At 36.7% G+C, this 23099-nt stretch overlaps 1 protein-coding gene across 1 annotated transcript in view; it reads right to left on the minus strand.

Annotated features, from left to right (window-relative positions):
* The window catches only part of sorcs3a (sortilin related VPS10 domain containing receptor 3a), a 336334-nt gene extending 318412 nt beyond the window's left edge, over positions 1–17922 (minus strand). The window contains exon 1 of the mRNA XM_052126718.1: positions 17212–17922. Coding sequence (XP_051982678.1) covers positions 17212–17922 — 711 coding nt within the window. The remainder of the gene's footprint in view (positions 1–17211) is intronic.
* Positions 17923–23099: the final 5177 nt, after the last annotated feature.

Genomic DNA, 23099 nt, shown 5'->3' on the forward strand with positions numbered 1-23099 from the left:
AGTTCTTGCTATCAAACACCTTCATCTCTGTTTTGCCACGTTTTTCACTCACCCTTGTATTCCTCTTCCATGCTCTCTCGCTCCCTTTATGCCTTTCTTTGCATTTGGGGTCTTAAGAGTTTAAATAAGATTGGAAACTTCCTGGTGCGCATAGACAGTCAGAAGAGTAATAAGGGCTGAAAGCAATTTCCGTCCTTCTTTATCGAACTAGCAGAGATGGGCAATAACAGCATAGAGTAAAGCCTCAACTTTATTTTCAGCCTTGTTTATTATTTATATCGAGTTGATTAGGATCTGAGAGTCACACAATGTGGCAGAAAGGCGCCATTGCAAGCAGAAGAAACATTGACGTCAAGGATCTGATTAACTAACATGTTTGCTAAATGCAAAATGATTAAAATGGAGTAATTTCCTCCAGTCACTGGTAATGCGACTGAAATAGTACCCAATAAGGGTCCCAAAGGGCCACTGTTTTGCATTGGGACTAAGATCACCCATTATCCCATGGTAAAATGTAATGCACAGAGGGGCTTATTGCTTTTAGAAAACTGTGGCAATAGCAGTAGAATAAAAGACACTAATGTTCAATCAAGTTATATGTATCATTAATAATACTCTGACTAAACAATCCTTCTGCCAATTAATCAAGTGCATAAACAGACTGTTAGCAGTTGCTAAGCACTGTAGCAACTTAGTAAACTTAGGGGTGGGCGATATAAGCAAAAATATATTTCCATAATACTCTTTAATGTTTTGGTCAATAACAATATTTATCACAGTATATACGTTTTTATGGAAAAGTGATTAATTAACATTTGTTTTTAATTTAAACTAATTTACAAAGTAAATAAGTATATAAATATATATATATATATATATACTAATGAATAAACAACTTTATTAGGGATATTAATTCTGTTTTCTGTTTGTTTCTGAGTTCCATGTTTTAAAATGTATTTACATTTTATCAAAAGAGTGTCTAATTAAAGGAATACATAATGAAAATATAATAATTTATTTTCAGCATAGCATTGCATAGATATTTCTTATCAAATAAAGTGTTCCACAACAGAGCATCACAATATAAATAAAAACATTGATGTAAATTTTCATTACAACTGCTTGTGAGATATTGAATAATAAAATATTATTATTAAAGGAAATATTACATTGCAAAATACAGTAGTTGCCTATTATATTTCTACCATAAACTTTTTCATTTTGCACATCAATTTAAATCATGCTTTTATTTTGGTGGAAAACAAAGACTTTTTCATTTCTGTTGCTGAGTTCGGAATGGCATACTACCCATATTCTTATAGCCATTTGTGTCTAGTATATAGCCATTTGTGTCTTGTGGTACAGTATGTGTAGAATGGTAAAATGCAAATCCAAACACAGCCACAGTGTTTATTTGACAATAGTTTCACAACTCCGGATAAGCATTCTGATGTATGGCTCAGTGCTCAGTTATTAAATCACAAAAGGTTATGATGTAATCAAATAAATATACTTAAATAGTCTGCATGTGCTGCACACTTTGCTGTTCTGTCATCTAGTACAGTGTTTCCAAACCTTTTTCTGCCATGACACACTTTTTACGACTAAAATATTCCACGGCACACCACTATCCCACATAGGCTAACCATCGTCAATATTTTTCCTTTTCAAGAACTTTTCCATGTTTTCTGTCCGTCTTAGTATTCAGTACGGGTGAGCGTGGAGGCAGATGAAGCTAGGGTGGGTGGCTTCATAAAGACAATGCATATAGACAAGTTAATTGGGTGTACAGTACAGGTCAAAGACAGAATAAAATTAATTAAGAGAAATTGATTCTTGGTTATAAGGTCTACGGAGGTCCAGTGTTGCCATAGTGATGCCTCCACTCTGCGATTTGTGACATTCTAAAATCTTTATCAAATGCATTAAAAACTGCAGAAGGACCACAATCAACGAAACACTTCTTTTTGACACTGAAACAACACCCACAACTCAAAACACGGATAAGTGCCTGAACAATGGTGCAAGACTCTGCTTTCCTGAACTCTTAAACTTGTCCGAGTTTCGCTGGCCCCTAGACATAGCCCACATACATATAGACTTTAAAGAACAAGAGCCTTTAAAAAATTATCTACATTCATATCTCTACTCTGCTCCTCTGCAGTTTCAGTGAATAGTCTTCAGAAACTGTCCCAAAGGCATTAAATGCTTAAATGGCGGTCCAACACATACAATGAGTACACAAGCTTTTTTTTTATGATAAAAACTATTTAAAAGGAATATTTGTGAAGAGGAGATTTATTGGCAAAGCACCCCTTTCCACTATCTCTGTCTATGCATATCCAAACAATACATAGGGGAAATCCAGCAGACTACCACATAAGCAAATGATACACACATCATCCATGTAATTGTCCTTCTGAATAAGGCAAAAGTACCTTCAACTTGATTTGTGTCTTTTGTGTTTTAGCCGGTTAAGCATCAAATTGCATGCCAGGGAGTAAACAGCAAAGCTGTCAGAAACTGTAATAATGTTAATGTAGCATATTTTGATTTCAGCCAGTGAAAATAAGCAAGCAGATTCGTTTTAATTAGACAGCGTGTGGATAGAGTGCTGGTTCTAGGGAGGAATATGTCAGAATTAGTCTAAATCAAGAGAAGCTGCAAATGAACATGATACACGCACACTAGTTAAGACACTTTCACTGCCACACACACACACACCAGTGCACAGATTTTCCAGAGTTGACTGTGAGTGTGTAGACAGTCTATGGTCATGTCTTATTCATCCATCCTTTCCCCTGATTAGAGTGTGTGGGAGAGACACTCTAAGGGCAAATTCAGTTTCCCTGAGAGAGGGCACAGTCATGATCAAGATAAACTCTCAGGGTGCATTTACAATGTCATCCAATTCAGATTTTTTTTTTTTTTTATAATTTTTTTTTTGCAGAGATCTAGCACAGATCAGATCTTTGCGTAACACAAATATTTCCACAAACCCACGGAGCAGTGAATCCATTGAAAGTTGTCTAAAGTGAATGTGAAGAGATGGACCAAAACATTCAAATGTGTCAAATACTGGATATGTGCATTCAGCTTTTCACTGTAAATGCAGCCTTCTCTCCTCTTATAACATTACTATCTCATTGAAAATTCCCAACAGAACCAATTCTAGCAAGTTAAAGATGTGATGCTTATGTAACCCTCTGGAGACAGGTACAGTATGCTATGTTCAAGGAAACCTGGGTTCCCAGCAGTTCATGTTGAGCAGGCTGGTATATGTTCTGCAATGCTACTTTTATGGAAATTGGGTTAAAGGATAATGTTATAAGCGCATTGCTTCTAATTAGTAAAAAATGATACCACAACACCATACAAATCAATGTTTATTTTTTCCAAAATATCCAAATATTATATATATATATTCAGTAGAGTGTGCCTAATATAACAGCCAAAGTTGTGTCCCAAATGACGCACTATACACTATGCACTTACAGTATACAGATATGCACACAGCCATGTAGTGTTTGAATTTTCTAAGTGTAATATAGTCCAAAATGGAAAACTTAACTGTTTTTACTACACAGAACCATTTGCCATTTAAAAGCTGACAGAAGTAGCGTCTCAAAGGCATGTGATGTATTGCCGATAGCTTTAGAGTGTTAGCCAACTTCAGTTCAACATTTGTATCTCAAACAACGTACATTCAACTCACATTAAAAGGTGCTGTCTTCCCTGAGGTTCCGCTAGTTGCTACATTTTCCATTATTTACAATTGTTTTGTAAGAACGGCTACGCAGCCAGGTAACTCCGCCTCTTCCGCTAAAAAACATTCCACCTTCCGTTTTGATGGTTGAAGAAGTGCATCATCTGGGTACTCCTTGTACATTAATTTTTCTTGCATTTACAGTCTTAACACACTACTCACACTACTTACACTTTACAAAATGTTGCTGAATAGTGCATAAGTTTGCGGTTTGGGACATACCTCATGTTACAGGTGCAACAAATGGATGTTGTAAGAGCGATGGAGAACTCCAGTGAAATGATGTTTGTGAGAGAATGGAGGAAAGTCCTAGTCCGTAGTTATTAAAGAAATCAGACATTGTTGAAGGCTAGCAATCCTGTATAAGTTCAGAGTCCTCATTGGAATTGATTTCAGAGTCTCACATTGTCTTCGGTTGCAATAATCCTCAAATTAACAGGTCTCATGTCAGTCGCAGCCTTCTCCGCACTTAAATCAGAGAATAAAACAACATCAACTTGGGCAAACCCGTGAAATAATCATTCCACGTAGGATCAAGCGTCACTAACAACAATACTGAAGCAATATACAAACAAAAGTTTTGTTATTATTGCTTTTTTTTTATAATTTTCCTTGACACAGATCTCTGACACCTAACACGTCACTTACCTGCACTCTCTCATCTTAGTCCCTCCTCTATGGGACCTACACACCGAAGGATTATTGGATCGTAAAGTGTCTAGGCAATCCGCACTTCAGAATCTCACTGGAAATATTAATCATCCAGGTATTTCTCGCTTACTGTTTTATGAATACTGAGGACTCGGATACACTGCACTATTGGGAAACTGTTTTTGGCATACTATACAGTAGGGAAGTATGGATCCTCAGACGCAGTATCAAACAGTTACACATATGAAATATATATATATATATATATGTCAACCATTTCATAATGATATTCATTGGTTTGGGAAGTAATACGCATGAAAATGTATAGAAAAAAAACTTACTACTCCCTGAAAAATATTAATGAAATAAGAGTTGCCGGTCTCTGTGACAGTGACACTGTAAACAACAAACAAAAAAAATGTCGGTGGACAATGACGCTTTCTGCCTGTCAATCATTTTGTGTTCTTAAAGTATTGTAGTTGCAGCGAATTGAGGCTTACTGCCATTTTTATGTCATGTTGTTCATAACATTGTCAGTTGAAGATGCTATTTTGCTGCTGTTGTTTTTGACAACCATTTCTGCTTGTGTCAGTCTCAATAAAGCTCATTTGCTATATTTGGAGTGCGAGGTTTTGGAAAGAGGGCGTGGCTAATCCAACGGCTCATCTTGGGGAACATCTAGAACGGCTAAAATCACTTACAGCACCTTTAACAACTTTGGGACATGGCACACATTTTTATCTCTGGTAGGTGAACTAATTTATTGCCAACTAATTCTAGGTTTGTATGGTAGAGTTTAGCATGCTCGTTAATTTGGAGTATATTCACTGAGAAAACACTTGTAAACATCTAAACTACGATAAGATTTCATCGCCTTTCACGTATAGTAGTCAATGTCTAAAAGATAATGGTACACATCCAGATAAGTCACTTCAGGTAAACGTTTGAATCCTTTTAAAAAAGGTTGTAGCCTTAAATTCTTTCCTCATTGATTATTTTTTGCATGTATTTTATTTGTTTTGCTGTAGATAGACTCAAAAAAATTATGCTCTAGTCATTTTGTTTTGATGGTTCTGGGTTATAAAGATGCCGCTACAGGAAATCCTTCAGGACCAGACATACACAGTAGCGTTTTATTCCTTTGTTATTGTTTACATCCTTAAAATGGTCTGTATAACATGCCAAATGCAACTTTCTAAGTACACCTTGAAAACACATGGACAGGTAAAATAAACTTAATCATATATGAAAAGAGTTTTTTTTTTATTATTATTATTATTATTATTATTATTGTCATGCTGGCTGATATGGCTAATATTGACACCTTCTGGCATGAATGGAGCATCACACAAAAGCAATCATTTTCAGTTACTGACTGAAAATAAAAAAGAAGTGTTTAGCCGGTCATGTGATCCCAACATGGCGGCCCTCACGAGGCAGCCACCTTCATGTAAAATTAAACAGCTTATATTATGCTATTGATATCAGATGACTTTAGTCTCATGTGGGGGGGCTTGAAAGTAAAGCTTTCAAATTAATTCAAAGAGATATGTAGTTGATATCATAGCACAGTGTTATTTTAATCTACCTCAGAGTTTAGCACTCTGCCACACAGCCAAATTGATAGAGGGATATGAGAGAGCAAAAGAGAATATGCCTGATCAACCCAGTTGGGAACAAAGTGTTTAACTCAACAGAGATTAAACAAAAATCACATCTGACATTGTTATATCAGTGTAATTAACACAGGAGGACAGGGAGATTCACAGACACCCTTGATGCTTGCTTGGGTTCGGCGACCAAGCGTGTGATTACGCCGGAGTGTTCTTGTCTCGAGAGGGCCCAGCCCTTTCACTATGTCCCTGTCGCCCCCAACAATGGAGATAATGGCTACGTTTAGGTGGCTTGTAAACTGACTCTTCACCATTCTCATTCAGTGGATGATGCTTTTTGTAATGGAGGGGGATGCGGCTGATATGTTGTTGTGTTATTCCCTGCCACGCACCACTTGAGGAGCAGAATATTAGGGAGATAAATGTAGTATAAACGCAGAGGTAGATGAAAGGAAATTACATTTTCTGCAGTTCTGAATAGAAAAGATTGTGACGATAAGTGCCCTAGCCTTTTCAGTGTTTCATAATGCTGTTGAATCATTGAATTCTCCACAAAGAGCCTCAAATATTTAAAGATGAAGTTTGTGACTTCTGTGCCACTACTGGAACAACTAAAAATCAATAAATTAATCTTAAACCTAATACATTTATAAACAATAATTAGTTATTGGTCAGACAAACTAATAGCCCCACCCCAAATTCATGTCATTGGTTGAGCCAAAGTTGTTATGTAGGGTTTGTGTACATGCTCAAACAAATAGAGCAATGTTTGAGAATTAATAGAGATAATTAATAACTTGTCTAGTTATATGTCTCTTGTCTAAATTAATACACAGAAAAAAGTTGCACCCTAAACTCTACTTGATCTAAATCATGAAAATGACTTTTGTTGGTGTAACCTTAATTTTTCAGGTTGATTGTGGCAGGGCGGAGGGAGGGGCTGGGTCGTGATCCTACACACCCGTTCCCGTATTAGGCTAATTAAGCCATTCATACAAAACAACATAGTAATTTAACTTTTGTAAGACACTTTTAGTGTTAGAATGGTCATATGTGAGGAGTCGTGAACTATCATGTATATGGATTGTAATTCACACCTGAGGAGACAAAAGACCCCTCCCCTGGACCAATCAATGAGGAATGTGACAGAAAGAGAATGGAAGGAGGAGGCGAGAACCGGCTTTTCAACATAAATAATAGTTTAATGATAAACTTAAAAGACAACATAAACACACACATAACGGACATGTCCGTAAATGATCTCTCTATCCCGCACGATCCTCTGCAGTCGACCTTTATCCCTCACGGAGGCTTAATTAGCCTAATACGGGACCAGGTGTGTAGGATCACGACCCGGCCCCGCCCTCCGCCCTGCCACATTGATTTAATCAGATTAAATATGACGTTTGACTTGAATAAAACCAGTAATTTTAGATGTTACCACATGATAACAAATCATAATTTTCTCACCCTCATAATATCCCAGATGTATGATTTTCTTTCTTCTTCTGAACACAAATGAAGATTTTCTGAAAGCTCTGTAGGTCCATAAAGCAGCATAAAGTATTCCACATGACTCCAGTGCTTAAATCCATATCTTCAGAAGCTATATGATAGGTGTGGGTACTTTTTTAATAATAATTCTCCTCCCTGTCCAGTAGGTGGTGATATGCATATTTAATTCAAATTGCAAGAAACAAAATAAGAATGTGAAGTGGAAGTGAAGATTTATAGTAAAAATTACCTAAATATTGCTCTGTTTCTAACCCACACCTATCAAATCGCTTCTGAAGATATGGATTTAACCTTGTTACTTTTATTACTTTCATGCTGCCTTTATATGCTTTTTGGACCTTCGGAGTTCTGGAAACCATTCACTTGCATTGTACTGACCAACAATATATATATATATATATATATATATATATATATATATATATATATATATATATATATATATATACGTTTGTATCCAGCAGAGGAAAGAAAGTCATACACATCTGGGATGGCATGAGGGTAAGTAAATGATGAGAGAATTTTCATTTTTGGGTGAACCATCCCTTTCAGTTTACCTGACATTTTACAAATGTTTTCATTTGTGAAAAATTGCCATTTACTCAGAGAGAGCTGAGTATATTACCCACAAATCTTGGTATGACAGCTAAGATTTTGGCTCCTATGGCAATCCAGCGATTAATGCCCTGATTGTACCAACAACTCTCACCAGAAGAACCTCAGCTGCATTAAAAATGGCCGGAAAACAAATGTGTAAACACTAATTAGAGGTTGGAGGGCATATCACAATGAGATACCTAAATTATTTATGACATTACATAGCCTCTTTTACTAGTAATTAGCATCTACGCTAAATAAACAAACCACATTACAGTGCATTAGTCCCAGTAAATCATGTTCAGGAATGGGCTGTTGAGGAGGGAGCAAAAATCTATCCTTGAGTTGCTAACCGCTGTTAGCCTGGCTAAGAGTGCTTTAAACATTGAAGTGTGCTTGAAAGTGAAGTGTTGGGGTAGCAAACCATTGAAGAGGGACATATCTTATCTATTTTTGCATACTCTAAAGATACACATTTTAATATTAATAATATAAAATAACATATCTACTAAAGGATGGTTTAGGATGGGTTGAATTTGAATAGAAACACTCCACTACTGTGAAACACATTCTAAATATAGACACGCTCCCTCATTAAAAGAAGAATTCTGGATTCTGGATTACAGCCCACTGAAAATAGCTCCTGATTAATAAAATACCTCTTAAAGATATTTGTGAAGATTATTATGCTTAAAATTGTCAAAAGTGTTAAAATAATCAAATCAACATTAATGAAAGGTCACACAGGAGTTTGTTAACAACAAGAAATTGATTGTGTAATATGCTAACCCTAATGCACAAAAAATAAAACTCTACAAACTACAGACAAAACATTACGGTTTGATAATTGCACTAGGTCATATTGCAATTTCGATTTTATTTCTACTAATCTTTCAGCACTAAGTTTTTGTGAACATTTATTTCTTTGTCATAATTGGCAAGGATAAATCGTTCACAATAAGACCAGGGACATATTTAGGAAGTTAATAGAGTCCATTTTAATTTCAAGTTGACTTCAAGTTGGGATACAAGAAAGTATCTTAACATTGAAAATGTACTTCACAGAATTCTGCTTTACAGAATGCAGGGTAACACCACAATTAACAGAAAACCTACACACAAAGTCTGGTGGATACCCCAACTGGGCCTTCATCATAAAGCTGAAAAGTCCAACAGAGACAACAGAAACAAAAAGCAAAGGGGACAGCAGAATGGACATTATCCTAGTCCATACACGGCTGGAGTACTCAACAAACACAGCATCCGGCAGGCTGAGACAGAAACTGGTAAACCTGAAGGATCACCTAAAGGTAAACAACTACTTTATGAGCCAACACACTCTCAATGCGAAATTCTACGACTTTCACTGCAGCCAAAGACATCGCTGGACATCGTTTCCAACTAATACGCGACATTTACTTGCTTCTGCCACACACAACAGCTTCCTATCATGTTTAAACACACTACTGATTGGTTAAGTTTAGATAAGGGGTTTGGGTAATGGCATAATATTAATAAGTATGTCCTTAACGCCTCGTTCGCGGAACTCATGCTAACTTCCGCAATAGACATCTAGGAATTTGCACGTGATGAAGTCGTACGAGTTTACGACAACAACATCGTGCGAGACCATACGAAATAGCCAATTCGTATAGAAAGGCAAGCCCCTCCGTCCTCAATCCTGAAACACATGTTCAGTTATGTAAAGATCATATACAAGCAGAACAGATGGCTTGAGTGAGGAGTGAAGGAGGCCTTATACGTGAAACTAGAAAGCTCATCTTTAAAGTGGGGGCTGCAACAAAAGCGTTCAACACTGTTCTACTGTCTTCATCCCATTTGCACCCCAATTCACACGGCAATCTGGATTCACACCAAACAGCGGAGCGATTGCCGGAGGATACATGCCAGGGAATCTCCACCATCCTTGATGACAATATTCAGATGAGTTGTGAATGTATTTAAAGGGATAGTTCACCTAAAAATGACCAAATGGCCAATGTCGCCATTTAATTTCATTGAATGGGGAAAAAAATGCAATGAAAGTGAATGGTGATTGAGTCTAACATTTTGCCTAACATCTCTTTTTTGTTTCATGGCGGAAAGAAAGTCAAATGGTTTTGGACCAACATGAGATTGAGCATTGGTGTAGAATACATGGAGGATGTGTCCCCCTCACTTTTAATAAATCCAAAGTTCGTCCCATGCACTGTGTTTAAATGGTGTATTTTATACAGTAAATGTGTATATGTGTAAATGCAAGCTGTTAGGATGTAGTTTAGGCACAGTTAGGGATAGTACCGAGTGTCTTTTGCTAACTCCCACATTATATTACATCATGCGTAGGGACAGTTGTTACTAAACAGCCTGTTTAGTATAGTTCCCTAGACCTGTAGTTTTGTAGCTTGTTTACTAGCAAACTACAGAGTTTCTGTGTCGCAACACAAATAATTAAATGGTCACTGATCAATCTCTTGATAGATGAAAGCTCAACCACATACTACATGAGCTCGCCATGTAGCATCGTTTCCATGGTGACTAGGCTTGGTATCAATGCCTTTTTCACGCATCAATAATAAGACTGTTTTCTTGATGATTATAGATATTTTTTACGATTTTTTCAGATATAAATAGGGCTGTTTGTTGCAAAATAGTCTTTGTCTTTTCAAACATAACTCTCAACACAACTTTTTTGGCAGGGTAAATTGAAGGGGGTTGCACACCGAACGAATCTGGCAGATGACATGTTGCGATCTAATATTCAAAACAGTTATTTTCAATGAAGGTACATACACAGCAATTGCTCACTGTCTTTGGAGGCTGCTCATAAATCTGAAGCGCAACTTGGATAGTTTTCCATTTAATTTGACCCAAATCATTATCAATGGACAAAGATTGGATGATATATTTTGTAAATGCATCTTTCCTATAGCCTGCACAATCTATTTTCAGTTCATTTTTTGGTTTTACAGCTTGAATGAAACCTTGTCAAAGTTACTTACAGAGAAATTTCATATTAATCTCTAATAGTTCAGTTTCTGTAGTTACACAAGTTTCACACACAAACCTGCAAACTCTTCAACATTGCTTTGTTCATTCTTGAAGTAAAAGAACATTTGTAACTTTTGTGAGTATGTGTATGTGCATGGAGCTCTAAAATACCCATCCTGTGTTATGATACCTGTGCCTTGTGAACTGCTTCAGTAAATTTTATATCACCCCCTTGTGGTCTCCCAATGCTAGTACGCCAGACATTAAACAGAAGCCCAATTGAGTGAACTGGAATTAGGATTAGGCTTAATTTCAATGTCGGCTGATGTTAATATATTGATGCCGCAAAAATTGTATTGATAAAATAACGTGCCGATTAATAATCAATATATGGATTTTTTATTACATGCCTAATGGTGACCTTGTCACTCACCTGAGCTGGATCTCAGCCACCGGTCATTAATCACAAACTCAATGTAGAAAAATACTCTCCCCTCCTGTTTTTACTGTGACATCAAGCAATGTACAGTAAGTTGATGTTTTTGATGATTATGTATGATGTTACTATGATATTATAGCTCACATCCGAAAGTAGAAGAAGCTTTCTGTTAATTACGCATGCTTTTGGCAATCACACTGCACTTTTCATTCAACAGTCGGTGACACAACTGTGCCAGAGCATGCCAGTTTATTAAAGGTAATAATGGCAGGGACAAGGAAAAAGGGGGTAACAAATTAATTTCTCAATGCTTTAAAGTCTCCACTGAATGATTATTAGATATAATACCTTATGAATCTTTACTGTCGGAGTTTGACTCCTCCTGAAGTAGGTCTGTATATTATAATTCTCCATATTATTTATGTTTTATTTGTTACTGTGTTTTGCCTTTGAAGGGCAGTATTGTTGTTTAACAATAATGATCCCTAATTATCACTTTCTTATATACTGCATATGTACAAATGTATTTATTAAAAATATAATTGAATATGACTGAATCAACCTGATTATTATAAGTTACACCAACAAAAGTAATTTTTAGGGTTAGATCAGGCAGATCCTCAATATAAAAATGACTTCTTTTACAGTGTATATATGAAAACAAAAGCTTGGTATATGAAATGCAACCTAGTATCAGAATAAATATATATATTTATATATATATATTTGTTCATCTTGCGCTGAGCTGAATATTCTGTCCCCCTCACTTCTGAAATTATTGCTATGCCCCTGAGGTTGAGTGAATAATGACACATATTTCCTTTTGGGGTGAACTATCCCTTTAGTAAATAATAAAAGAAAAAAAAAATCTTCCAGATAGTCCTGAATAAAATGCTTAACACACCAACTGGTAGAACATGCTGGTAAAAATGCCAAGGTCACGGGTTCAAGTCCCAAAATTCAAGCTAATTTACCACAGCAGTTTAAGCCTGTATTTTTACACTTAAATATTCACTGAGGTGTTACAGTTTCAAAGAGATCCTTGGAGCATGTGGCATAAGGGTCTATAAGAATGACCCAATCTTCATGAAGCAAGATTATATCAGAATCCATTTGTGCGTGCCAGGCTAACAACCTGGATCTTATGCAAATCGTATGCTTTATTTTCCTCCTGAATGCATGACATCAAAGCTTCATGGGATGTGTGAATCATGAAATAAATACATGCTGCATATAAATAAGTGATGTAAACCTGAAAAAGCAAGTGATAAGCTCCAGTGGAGTGGATCTTTCTCTCCACCTAGTTAGTCACTTCACTCTTTTAACTTTTTTAACACTATGTCAACATTCAACAACACGTGATGTTTAAGCTTCAGGTAATAGGGTCAGTGATTTGAATTGCTGTAAACATAGACCAATCAAAAGGTTTTAATCAAAGGGTTTTAAGCTCACAAGAAACATAGTCCGGTCAGATGTGTCCAAATATTTGATAGTTAATGTATCAGTTCCTCCAGAAGAACTAGTAATGAAAATATAGTGCTACAAGACTCTACAGCTTCATGCAGGGGCGGCCTGTGGATTTGTAGGGTCCTAGGCAAAATCATGAATACCCCCCCGGTGTGAAAATTGTCATAACTTTAAAACATCACAGAACCACTGCAGACATAATGAGCAGATTTGTTTATAATAGAAAGCACTAAAAAAGAAGCACTATACTGTCTAGCTCGGTAGATGACAAATAGCATGTCCAGTAGATTAATTTTTTCACAACATGACGATTTTAGGTTAAAATGTGCTTGCATGCATATGGGAATATGTGTAGTTTAGGTGCTGCGACAAATCACCATTTTATCGCCTTATTTTGACCACCTTTAAATTTTTCTAGAAGTACAAATAAACCTGTGTCAGTTAATATGTGGTCATGGAAACTGACCACATATTAACTACTGGATAATTACTGGGTAACTGTATGATTTATAAATAAAATTACATATTTTAAATAGGGCCTATAAACACAACACCTCGAAATATACTGTATATTTCTAAACAAATGTAAAGAATAAACACGTACATTTTGGAGAGCAGAGATCTTTGCAGATAGTTTGTTTATTTTCCAAATTAATTGCTCATATTTTCCCTCTATGTGAGTTTTTTGCATCTTTATATCAGCAATGTTTTAATTCCTTCCCCAGCAGATTATTCTTGAGAAAACGTGAAATGCCCTAATGAATTGACAAGTGTAGTTTTTGTTTGTACACAAAATAAGCCTCAAAGACTCAAATAGCCACGAAGCAATATTTTTCATAATTTGCCCATTAATCAAGCAAGGTGTGCAATCTGTGTCTAATAATACAGTTATACGAAGCTGCACTCCAGTTACCGGCAATGCTTTGCGTTATGAATAAATTATGCAGATTAGTGTGTACTGCTTAGCTTTACTTCTTGCCGATTTTAGATATACTGCTGTTATTTTATTTGTTGTAACTTTCAGGTATTTGTCTTTTTCTGATTATTCAGAGCTCATTTTATACTTAATATGTTGTTTATAGTTTTCACCATCATTGTAATTTGTATGTTAAATGATCAGGTCCATGCGTGTTGATAACTTTTTTGATTGTGTGTGTGAGACATAAACCATTGGACTTTGGAGAATTTCAAAATAAAAGACATTAATGTTTTATGTTCCAGGGCTAGGGATGATTGATACTATTTATTTTCTTATAGATCTGAGACTAATAATTTCAATTCCAATATGGTTGAAGCAATACAGATGCCTCTAATAAAATAAAAAAATTGGGTAATTTAAAATATAACTTTTTGTCATAATTCAAATTATTATTATTAATTTAATTTACATTTGTGAAAAAATATTAGAATTCTGTTTTGTTTACCCTTACAGAAAATGAACCATGGTTTCACTACAGTAACTATAAATTAAGCATGGTATTTAGAACATTTAATATAATAATATTGTTTTAAAACCATGCTTTTTGCTGGTATGGTGTAGAGTACACTGCTAAGAACCATTGTATGGTAACTTTATGTTAAATATGTATTTAAAATAATAGGTGTCAATATTGTTCCTTTTATTAGGTTACTATGAACATTGTTAATATTTCATTATTACTCTAATTAATAAACTAATTCATAATACGCAATAAACTGTTAAGCATTGTATAGCTAATATGAGTGCAGTATGTGACAAGGAGGAGTGCGTGGCTGGGCCATGATGGCGCACGGCTGGCGCTGAATAAGCTGATCAGCGGGAGAGCGCGATAAGGGGCAGCCGGAGACGCCAGTTTGAGAAAGAGAAAAATGCACACAGCCCCGTTGCATGTGTGTCTGTTAATGTTTATGTTGAGTTTTTATTAAACTTTGTTTACTGTCCTGCCGGTTCCCGCCTCTATCCGAACAGTAAAGTGTGTGACAGAACTAAGTAATTGTCGTGCATTAGATGGAAACGATGTCCAGCGACGTCATTGGCTGTCGTGAAAGTCATAGGAATTCATACGAGTGCAGACGTACGATATCATATGAATTAGCCAAATTTAGAAAAGTTGCATAAATTCTTACTATTTTGCTGTGAGAGTGTGTAGGACTATTTGAAAATATGTTTCACAACAGAAATAAAGCAGGTGTCTCCTCCTGCATGTCATTAACACTGCATATATTAATGATCCCAAATCATTAGCCAATATGCAAACATGAAATTAAAATGAAACGGATAGAATTGCTTTCACTATCAAAACTTGTATATTCGTGGGAGTTTAGTGCGAACCTCAGCAAACAGCACGTTCATCACAGCGCTTCAAAGCAGTACGTCAGAAACTACTCTGACTGCGGCCGGTTTCGCTTTGGAGTGCCCAGAATAAGATAACGACGTAGTCATGGTAATCATGGTATTTCTATATTCGCTTACAATTCTCTTATTTGGACCGTAAAATGTGAGTGCAATTTAAAGTTCTCAATAATCGTGGTTAGATCTCGATAAGGCGATTATGTAATGCAGCTCTATGGCAAGCCTCTAGGTACTTATATCATAACAAAAAGCATAACGTACTGGTACCTCTTCGCCCTCACATAGCAACAATCAATCGAACCACAAAAAATCCCCAAAATTAACTGTTCGGTTTGTTTGTGGGAACTTTTTGGAGGGTCTGAGATCATTTGGGTTGTTCACATATACACGTTATATCGCTCTGCGACCATTTGGAGTGCTCAAATGAACCATGTGTGAAAACGCCCTCGCAAAACATCCAGCCAATGAAGACAAAGCTCTCTGATGGGCATGCAAGCAGGGAAAATATACTTGAGGTCCCTAAACAGGACAAAATCTTTCGAAATGGCCGTCTCAGTCCTGAACATAATTATTGGAGATTTACAGCTGAGGGAAATTGGGAGGGGACCTGGTGGGCAGTAACCCTTCCCAACATTGCTGTGACTATTTAACTGACAGTTACTAAACAATAAAGCTGGGTGTATTATGCCTGGACCGGGCCACGAAAACAGTGGGCTATCTCTTTAGATTTATTGCATTTTTTGTGCAACTACAAAAGACAATAATGGATGAGGTGGTTCATGTGATAAGGTTGAGCTATGGCTTTGGACAGCGGGATGTTTAATTGACTCTGATTTATAACTTACCCCTCCTCGTATACTGAAGAATTTATTTCACTGATATAGCTAAAGAGCCTGTTGACTTCACCTGAATTGGATTGTGACACAAATAGCTTAGAGCAATCTTCATTTTTAAGAGGTTAATATGGACACATGAGATGTATCAGTATGCATAAAGCACATTAAATTAGATTATATTAAATCGCACTGACATACAACACATTTTGTATGTCTTAAACAGCTAACCAGCTAAGTGGAATCACTGTCATCAAACACCACCTGTCTGTGAATAACAAATCCAAATAACATCCAGACCTGCTTAAAGCACAAGTTTCCATTGGTTTTCCTTTTTGTATCTAAGGATAGGGTTATTTTGGCTCATCTGCCTGCAACTCGAAATCGGATAGATGGATCTCTGAATTATTGAGAAGTAATATTCTATAGTCTCCTATCTTGCCAATTCAAAAAATCTTGGGCACCATTCGCCTGTCTCGCACCCAAGGCAGCAACAGACAGACAGTGCTGAGTCCAGGAGCCTCCAGCCAACAACCTGCTCTCTCTCTACAAGCAAATCAGTTAAGCGGAAAATGATTACTGACAGTGCAAAAGGATTCTTCATTAAATTCATATTTGCAGACTTTTCCTCCTTCAGTCAATTCAACTGAATGCAATTCAAAAGGAGCATATCAAAGACTATAATTGCAATAATGTGCATCAGATCTCTTCATGTGCTATGAAAAAAGGTGGTTAAACAAAACAAAAATTTCTGTTAACATTTCTCTTATGTTGGAGGGGTTAGCATGTTATTTCAGGACACATTGTGGTTAACACATACTAAGAGACACCATGGTGACACAAGATGTGCGTGATTTCATAGTGACAACAACTGAGATCATGAGCCCTCACAACAAAAACAATATGCCAAATAACATTGTGGTAATAAAGGTTGTGATTTGTATATTAGAATGGGGGTGATATTACACATTGAAGCCGCCAAGTTGAATTGGATGTTGCGGACTTACGCTGCTGTTTTTGCCGGACCAGTAAACGACTGCATGGTTGTGCGCGGAGTCTCCAGCCAGCGCAAAAGTGCTGCTGACCAGTTTGTGTTCGTCTGTTCTTGAATCCGATACTTTGCCATCATCATTATCATCATCATCATCATCCCTGTTCCAGCGAACTTCGGCACGTTTACTCTGCCCGTCCATGCGCAGACCGGTGCCTTTTCTCTGCTCCTCCGAACGGGCATCTCTGCTCCTCCGTGCGCTCTCCATAAACTCGGGTTGCTCCGGAACGCTTCTTTGGACTCTCCTTAACTCGGCATCCTTTTGATTGACCTCATATTCACTTTCCAAAAATTCATCCGAAAACAATTCTTCATCCAAAGCTGGCTCGGTGAAGTTCTCCACAGGTGCACTAGAGCTAAGCCCCTCCGCGTTCACGTCCCTATCAAACCCAGGAAAATCATCCGCCGCGCGTCCATCGAGTACTCCACTATTTGGGTAAAGAACTGTGGTCAGCTTGTGTTTCTTTTTATCCTGTCTCGGATATGTCCCAATATCGGGCGGGTCGCGCAGATGCACATTCCCTCCGTTATTCAGTTGCATTGGCGACACGCATGGTGCGCAAGTTATATCTGCGTTTAAATTTGGAAAAAGATAAAAGGAGGATAGAATAAACCAGGTAGAAAGAGTGAAATGGGAGCCAGGGAATAAACCGAGACTGGTCTCCATCGTTAGAAGAGATTTTGGGGAACAGCTCCAGCGAAGTGTCGGGGTTTTAAAGAAGTGCTCCTCAGCAACACCGCTCACGTTCAGGGATGTGATGGAGTTAGGCAGCACATAGGGGAGGTACTGAAGGGGGGGGAGGCATGTCAAATTGTCCATATTATTATTTAAGTAGTAAAGAATATTATAAAAATATACATAAATAGTATATATTATTACAAATATATTATTATTTGTTATTTATTATAGCATATAGTTACTTGTATTCTTATTAATATAACCTGGATCACTAGGTTTCTGCTTCAGCATTTCAACAATTGTTTTTTATTATATTAATTCATCATGTATAATTTTCATTAGGCTATTATATGCTTTAGACACATTGCCATGTTTGAAAACACTGAGTGTATGCTCCATATGGGCAAATAAGCTACATATAATCTGTGGATGCGTCGTTGCATAACTTGTGGAATCATTTTCCTCATCTCAGTAAATAATAAATACATGCATTCCTGAAAATGTGTTGTTTCTTTTGCGTATCACACTAAAAAGATGGAGATCGGTAGATTTGGCACGTGCACGCGCGCAGCCGTGACATTTTTTTCTCCTGTCATCCACGCGCACGCGGAGATGCTGTAGCCAGACAAGGCGCTCTTATGTTGACAGGGACAAAACTGCAGGAGCTCAGCATGGATAACCAACAGTCCTCACAGATCAGCGGGCATGGGCTGCTTTAGTAGGCTACCTTTTTTTCAGCAAAGACAGGATGATCATATACTGTTTGGTGATATGTGTGTGTATGTGTGTGCTGGTGTGTCTAGAATTTAGCTACATTTTAAAAAAATCTTAGCTGTGTCCCAAATGACGCACTATGCACTTACAGAATATACCATGCACTCAGCCATTTAGTGTATGCAAAGTGTATATCGTCCCATGTGGAACACTCAAATGGCATTTGCTGTTTAACAGCTGACGGAAGTGACGTTTCAAATGCATGCAATCTGTTCAATTTAAGTGACATGACATTGTGTCTAAGTTCAACATTTATATCTAAAATAATGAACATACTCACACAGCGTAGGAAGATGGTAAAGCATTCAATGCACGTTTGTAAGGTGCAGTCTAAACAAAAGTTTTGCTTGTTGCACATTCTCCATCATGTACAACTGTTTTGTCAAACAAGCATCACAGCCAGGTATCTCCACTGTGTAATAAATATTACTTTTTACTTTTTTGTAAAGATCAGAAAGGATATTAAGACACATTATTCAATGAAAGTGGAGTGCACATTATCTTTGATGGACACACATTACACGGAAGAAAGTATCCGTTATAAGCTCAAGCACTTTTCATCAAAACAAGATGGATTTGAGGTATTCCAGTTATTAAAGTTCTAAAAGCTCAATTCAGGCACTTTAAGGACCTTGTGTTGTGTGAACCCTTTAAATAGTGTAGAATAAAATGCAGTATAGGGACAAAATCAAGTGATAGAGAATTTGTGATGTTTGATGGGTATTTCATTTATGATCACATGGACAGAAAACAATGTTGCAAATTTCGAAATGCAGAGTTATACGGCAATCAAAGAAATGAAATCACTGCACTCGACCTGTTCGAGGTTTGGGTGGTTTATGAGTGGTGTTTTTTTTAAGGTTTCAAACTGGTATATACAAGGATATTATGCTATTAATGTGGTTTATGAGGACATTTCTAGTGTCCCCATTATTCAAATCACTTGAAGAAAACACACTAAACTATGTTTTTTGAAAATATAAAAATACAGAAAGTTTTTTGTCAGGGTTAGGTGTAGGGTTAGGGGATAAAATCTATAGTTCGTACAGTATAAATATAATTTTGTCTGTGGAGAGTCCTCATAAGGATAGCCGCACCAACGTGTGTGTGTGTGTGTGTGTGTGTGTGTGAGTGTGTGTGTGTGTGTGCGCGTGGCGTGTGCGTGTGTGTGTGTGAATAAATTACAATACTTTGGCACGGCCAGTCAGCAAAACCCTTGAACGCACAGTGTATTTCATTTTGCTCTTCTGCTGCCCAGAGGGAAAAGGGGAAATTGTATTGATTACAGCTAAGCGCTTAGCATACGGTACACATTCACTCAAATTAGCAGGAAGATGGATTTTTTGCCCTCTCCCGCTGTCTGGACACTAACCCCTACTGGTTACACTATGCTGCAGATTACAGCTGGGCTAAGGTGACAGAGTAGTTGCGGGCAGGTGTTGGAAAAGGCTTTTAATGATCTGAGACTATATTTCAAAATAGATACAATTTAGATTCGGATCAGTTATATGAGAAATAATGCATAACATATGAGAAAACTTCATGAAAACTGTCAATGCATTTTTTGCATAAATTGCATTTGGTTTTCTTGCAGACACAAAATTAGACAGGATAACAGACAGAGCATGCATACACATTTACAGTAGTCATTTGGCAGACACTGGCATTGGCATTGCTAGTTGCTGCAGGAACAGAACACACAATCGCACTTCAAATCCTTTATTTGGAATAAAATAGATAAAAATAGTTGGATTTAAATATATTTGAGAAAATTAGACAGCAAAAGAATCTGCACACCAGTCGGTTAATGAATTCGTCATTGTCTCTTTTTAATGATGCTTTAAAGTTTATCTTTCGTGTGATAACCAAACAGATTATGAGCTGTATGAGCTGTATTCTCATTGTTAGTGTAATGGTCCAATTCTACAGTTACAATGGGTGACATTTAACTTTGTGTGTTTGGATCGGCTTGTCAGCCCTGTTCACTCTCACACGTTTTTTCTATCATGATTAGGACCTTCCATTGACTTCATTTGTTTTTATACTGAGCTAATGAGTTTGTCAATGTTTTATATGAATAATAATAATAATAATAATCAGGTCACTCTTTATATTAGGTGTCTTTTACTACTATGCACTAACATTAAAATGCATACAATACAATATATTTACTGTGTAACAACATGTTGTTCTGCAAAATTCTCACAAGGTTCACATTTGCTGCTACTGATGTTGAGGTACATGTAGGTTTAGAAGTAGGGTTAGGGTAAGATTTAGGGTTAGAGATACAGTTAACAGTGTAACTACAAATGTAATTAAATGCAGGTAATTTAAAAGTAAGTTAAATGAAACAACACTTATGTACATAATATGTACATTGTATCAAATGCTTAAAGGTGCTGTAAGTGATTTTAGAGTTCTGAAGCTTTCACGTGACTGAGACGTTGAATTAGCCATGCCCCTTCATTCCAAAAGCCTGCACCCCAAAGATAATTTTGAGGCAAAAACCAAGCAAAACAGCAGCATTGTTTGTTTCTGTGGCTGTCAAATTGAACAGTGGCCAAGGGCATAGATTTTGCTTGAATATTGGCATTGTACTTGTTTTGATTATTAGGGCGGTTACCTACCCATCATTCCCCCTAGAAACCACACTGCCCCTGACAGTGGCACTGTTTACAGCCGTCACAGAGACCGAGATATATCTCAGGACACTTATTTCCTATATATCTTTAAGGGAGTAGGAACATTTCTTGCAAATTTTTCAATGAAACAAATCACTTACAGCACTTTTAAGTACGTTGTAGTTAAAGGCACCTAATATAAAGTGGGAACAATTATAATTACTACAGACTATTACTACCCAATCTTTTTTATTCTATTTATTAATAATTTTTCCAATTGAAATTATCCCAGGATGTCCCCAAAATGATGTTTTGTCAGATTTAGCTTACTTTTGAAGACATTTACTAATTTCATATTAATTTATGCAAATTACTAATGTATACTCTTTCCTTGTCATTCCAAAACACATTTTATTTTATTTATCTGTGGTACACAAATGTTATTTTCCTATTAAAATCATGGTTAAATGTTCGGTTTGGTAAGGGGGTTAAATTTATGATTAAGTTTAGGTTTATGTTAGGAGTTAGACTTTGGGAAAATCGTAATAGCATTATTCACTGGTTCTTTTATTTTTCTCTCTGGTAGTATAACCGTACGCTTTTGTACAAGTCAATTTGTGAGATAATTTTAGTAAATAAAAGGTCGACTCACTCACTTCTAAAAAGTTAATGTAGGTGAAATCATCTTTGGTTTGGCTGGTGTTCTGTGGCTTTTGGGTAGAGCTAATGGATCTTCAGACTATTGTAATTTACATGGAGCCATCATTTTTATGTGGGAGTGTTTGGCAGTCTGCACAGAATGTTAATGGCCACAGTTTCTTAAAGGAAGAAAAAAGAAAACCTGTAGAGAGAGAGAGTCCTGTCCTTTGGCCCTTCATGACTTTGATGCCTAAACATTTCACTAATCTTCAGAACTTTATTAACTAGTGGTGTGAAGCTTATTCTTCCACTTTCAATAACTTTGATGAATTTTATGCAAAGCATCTTATTTTTGAAATCCAAAATTGTGCATGGATTTAATCAAGGAGTTCTTATATACCTGGAGAAAGCTATCTGTTAGCAGTCCCGTTCATGTCAATGGCAATTGCTTGGTTGGTACATGCAGTCCCTGAAGTATGCAACCTGGATTCTGTCATCTTTACTCATGAGCACTTAGTTCTGTAAAACATTTTCAGCCTATCATCTTAGCCATAAATGCCATGTCCACTCTGGAACCACTGGAAAAAGATGTTCTGATGGCACAACAAATACTTGCACAGACACAAGTTTAAGAGTATATTTAAACCTGTTAAAAGCACTCCAAAAATCAGCCACTGATACAAAATCTACAGTAATATAATGACATTTTTGCAATTCAGCCTGTACAACACTTGCTAATATATACTGTATATATATATACACACACACACACACACACACACACACACACACCATTAAAACCGCCAAAACAGTTCCAAACTGCAACTCAGAATAGCATTCTGAGATGGTATTCCTCTCACCATAATTGTACAGATCAGTTATCTAAGTTACTGTAGACTTTGTCAGTTTGAACCAGTCTGGCCATTCTCTGTTGAGGGAGTGAGATTTACACACTGCATTGCTACCTACCAGCGAGCTCCTGTTAGAAGCACATAGCTAAATATTAGCAACTGGTTTGCTATGCAGAAAAAAAAAAACACGCATGCTATTATTGCAGCTTAGTAGCTGGCCCAATAAAATGAGTCTAGACTTACATTAACTTTAGCCTCAACAAGATAAGTTTTAGGTCTG

Source organism: Xyrauchen texanus, chromosome 5, assembly GCF_025860055.1.
Source record: "Xyrauchen texanus isolate HMW12.3.18 chromosome 5, RBS_HiC_50CHRs, whole genome shotgun sequence".
Classification (NCBI taxonomy): Eukaryota; Metazoa; Chordata; class Actinopteri; order Cypriniformes; family Catostomidae; genus Xyrauchen; species Xyrauchen texanus.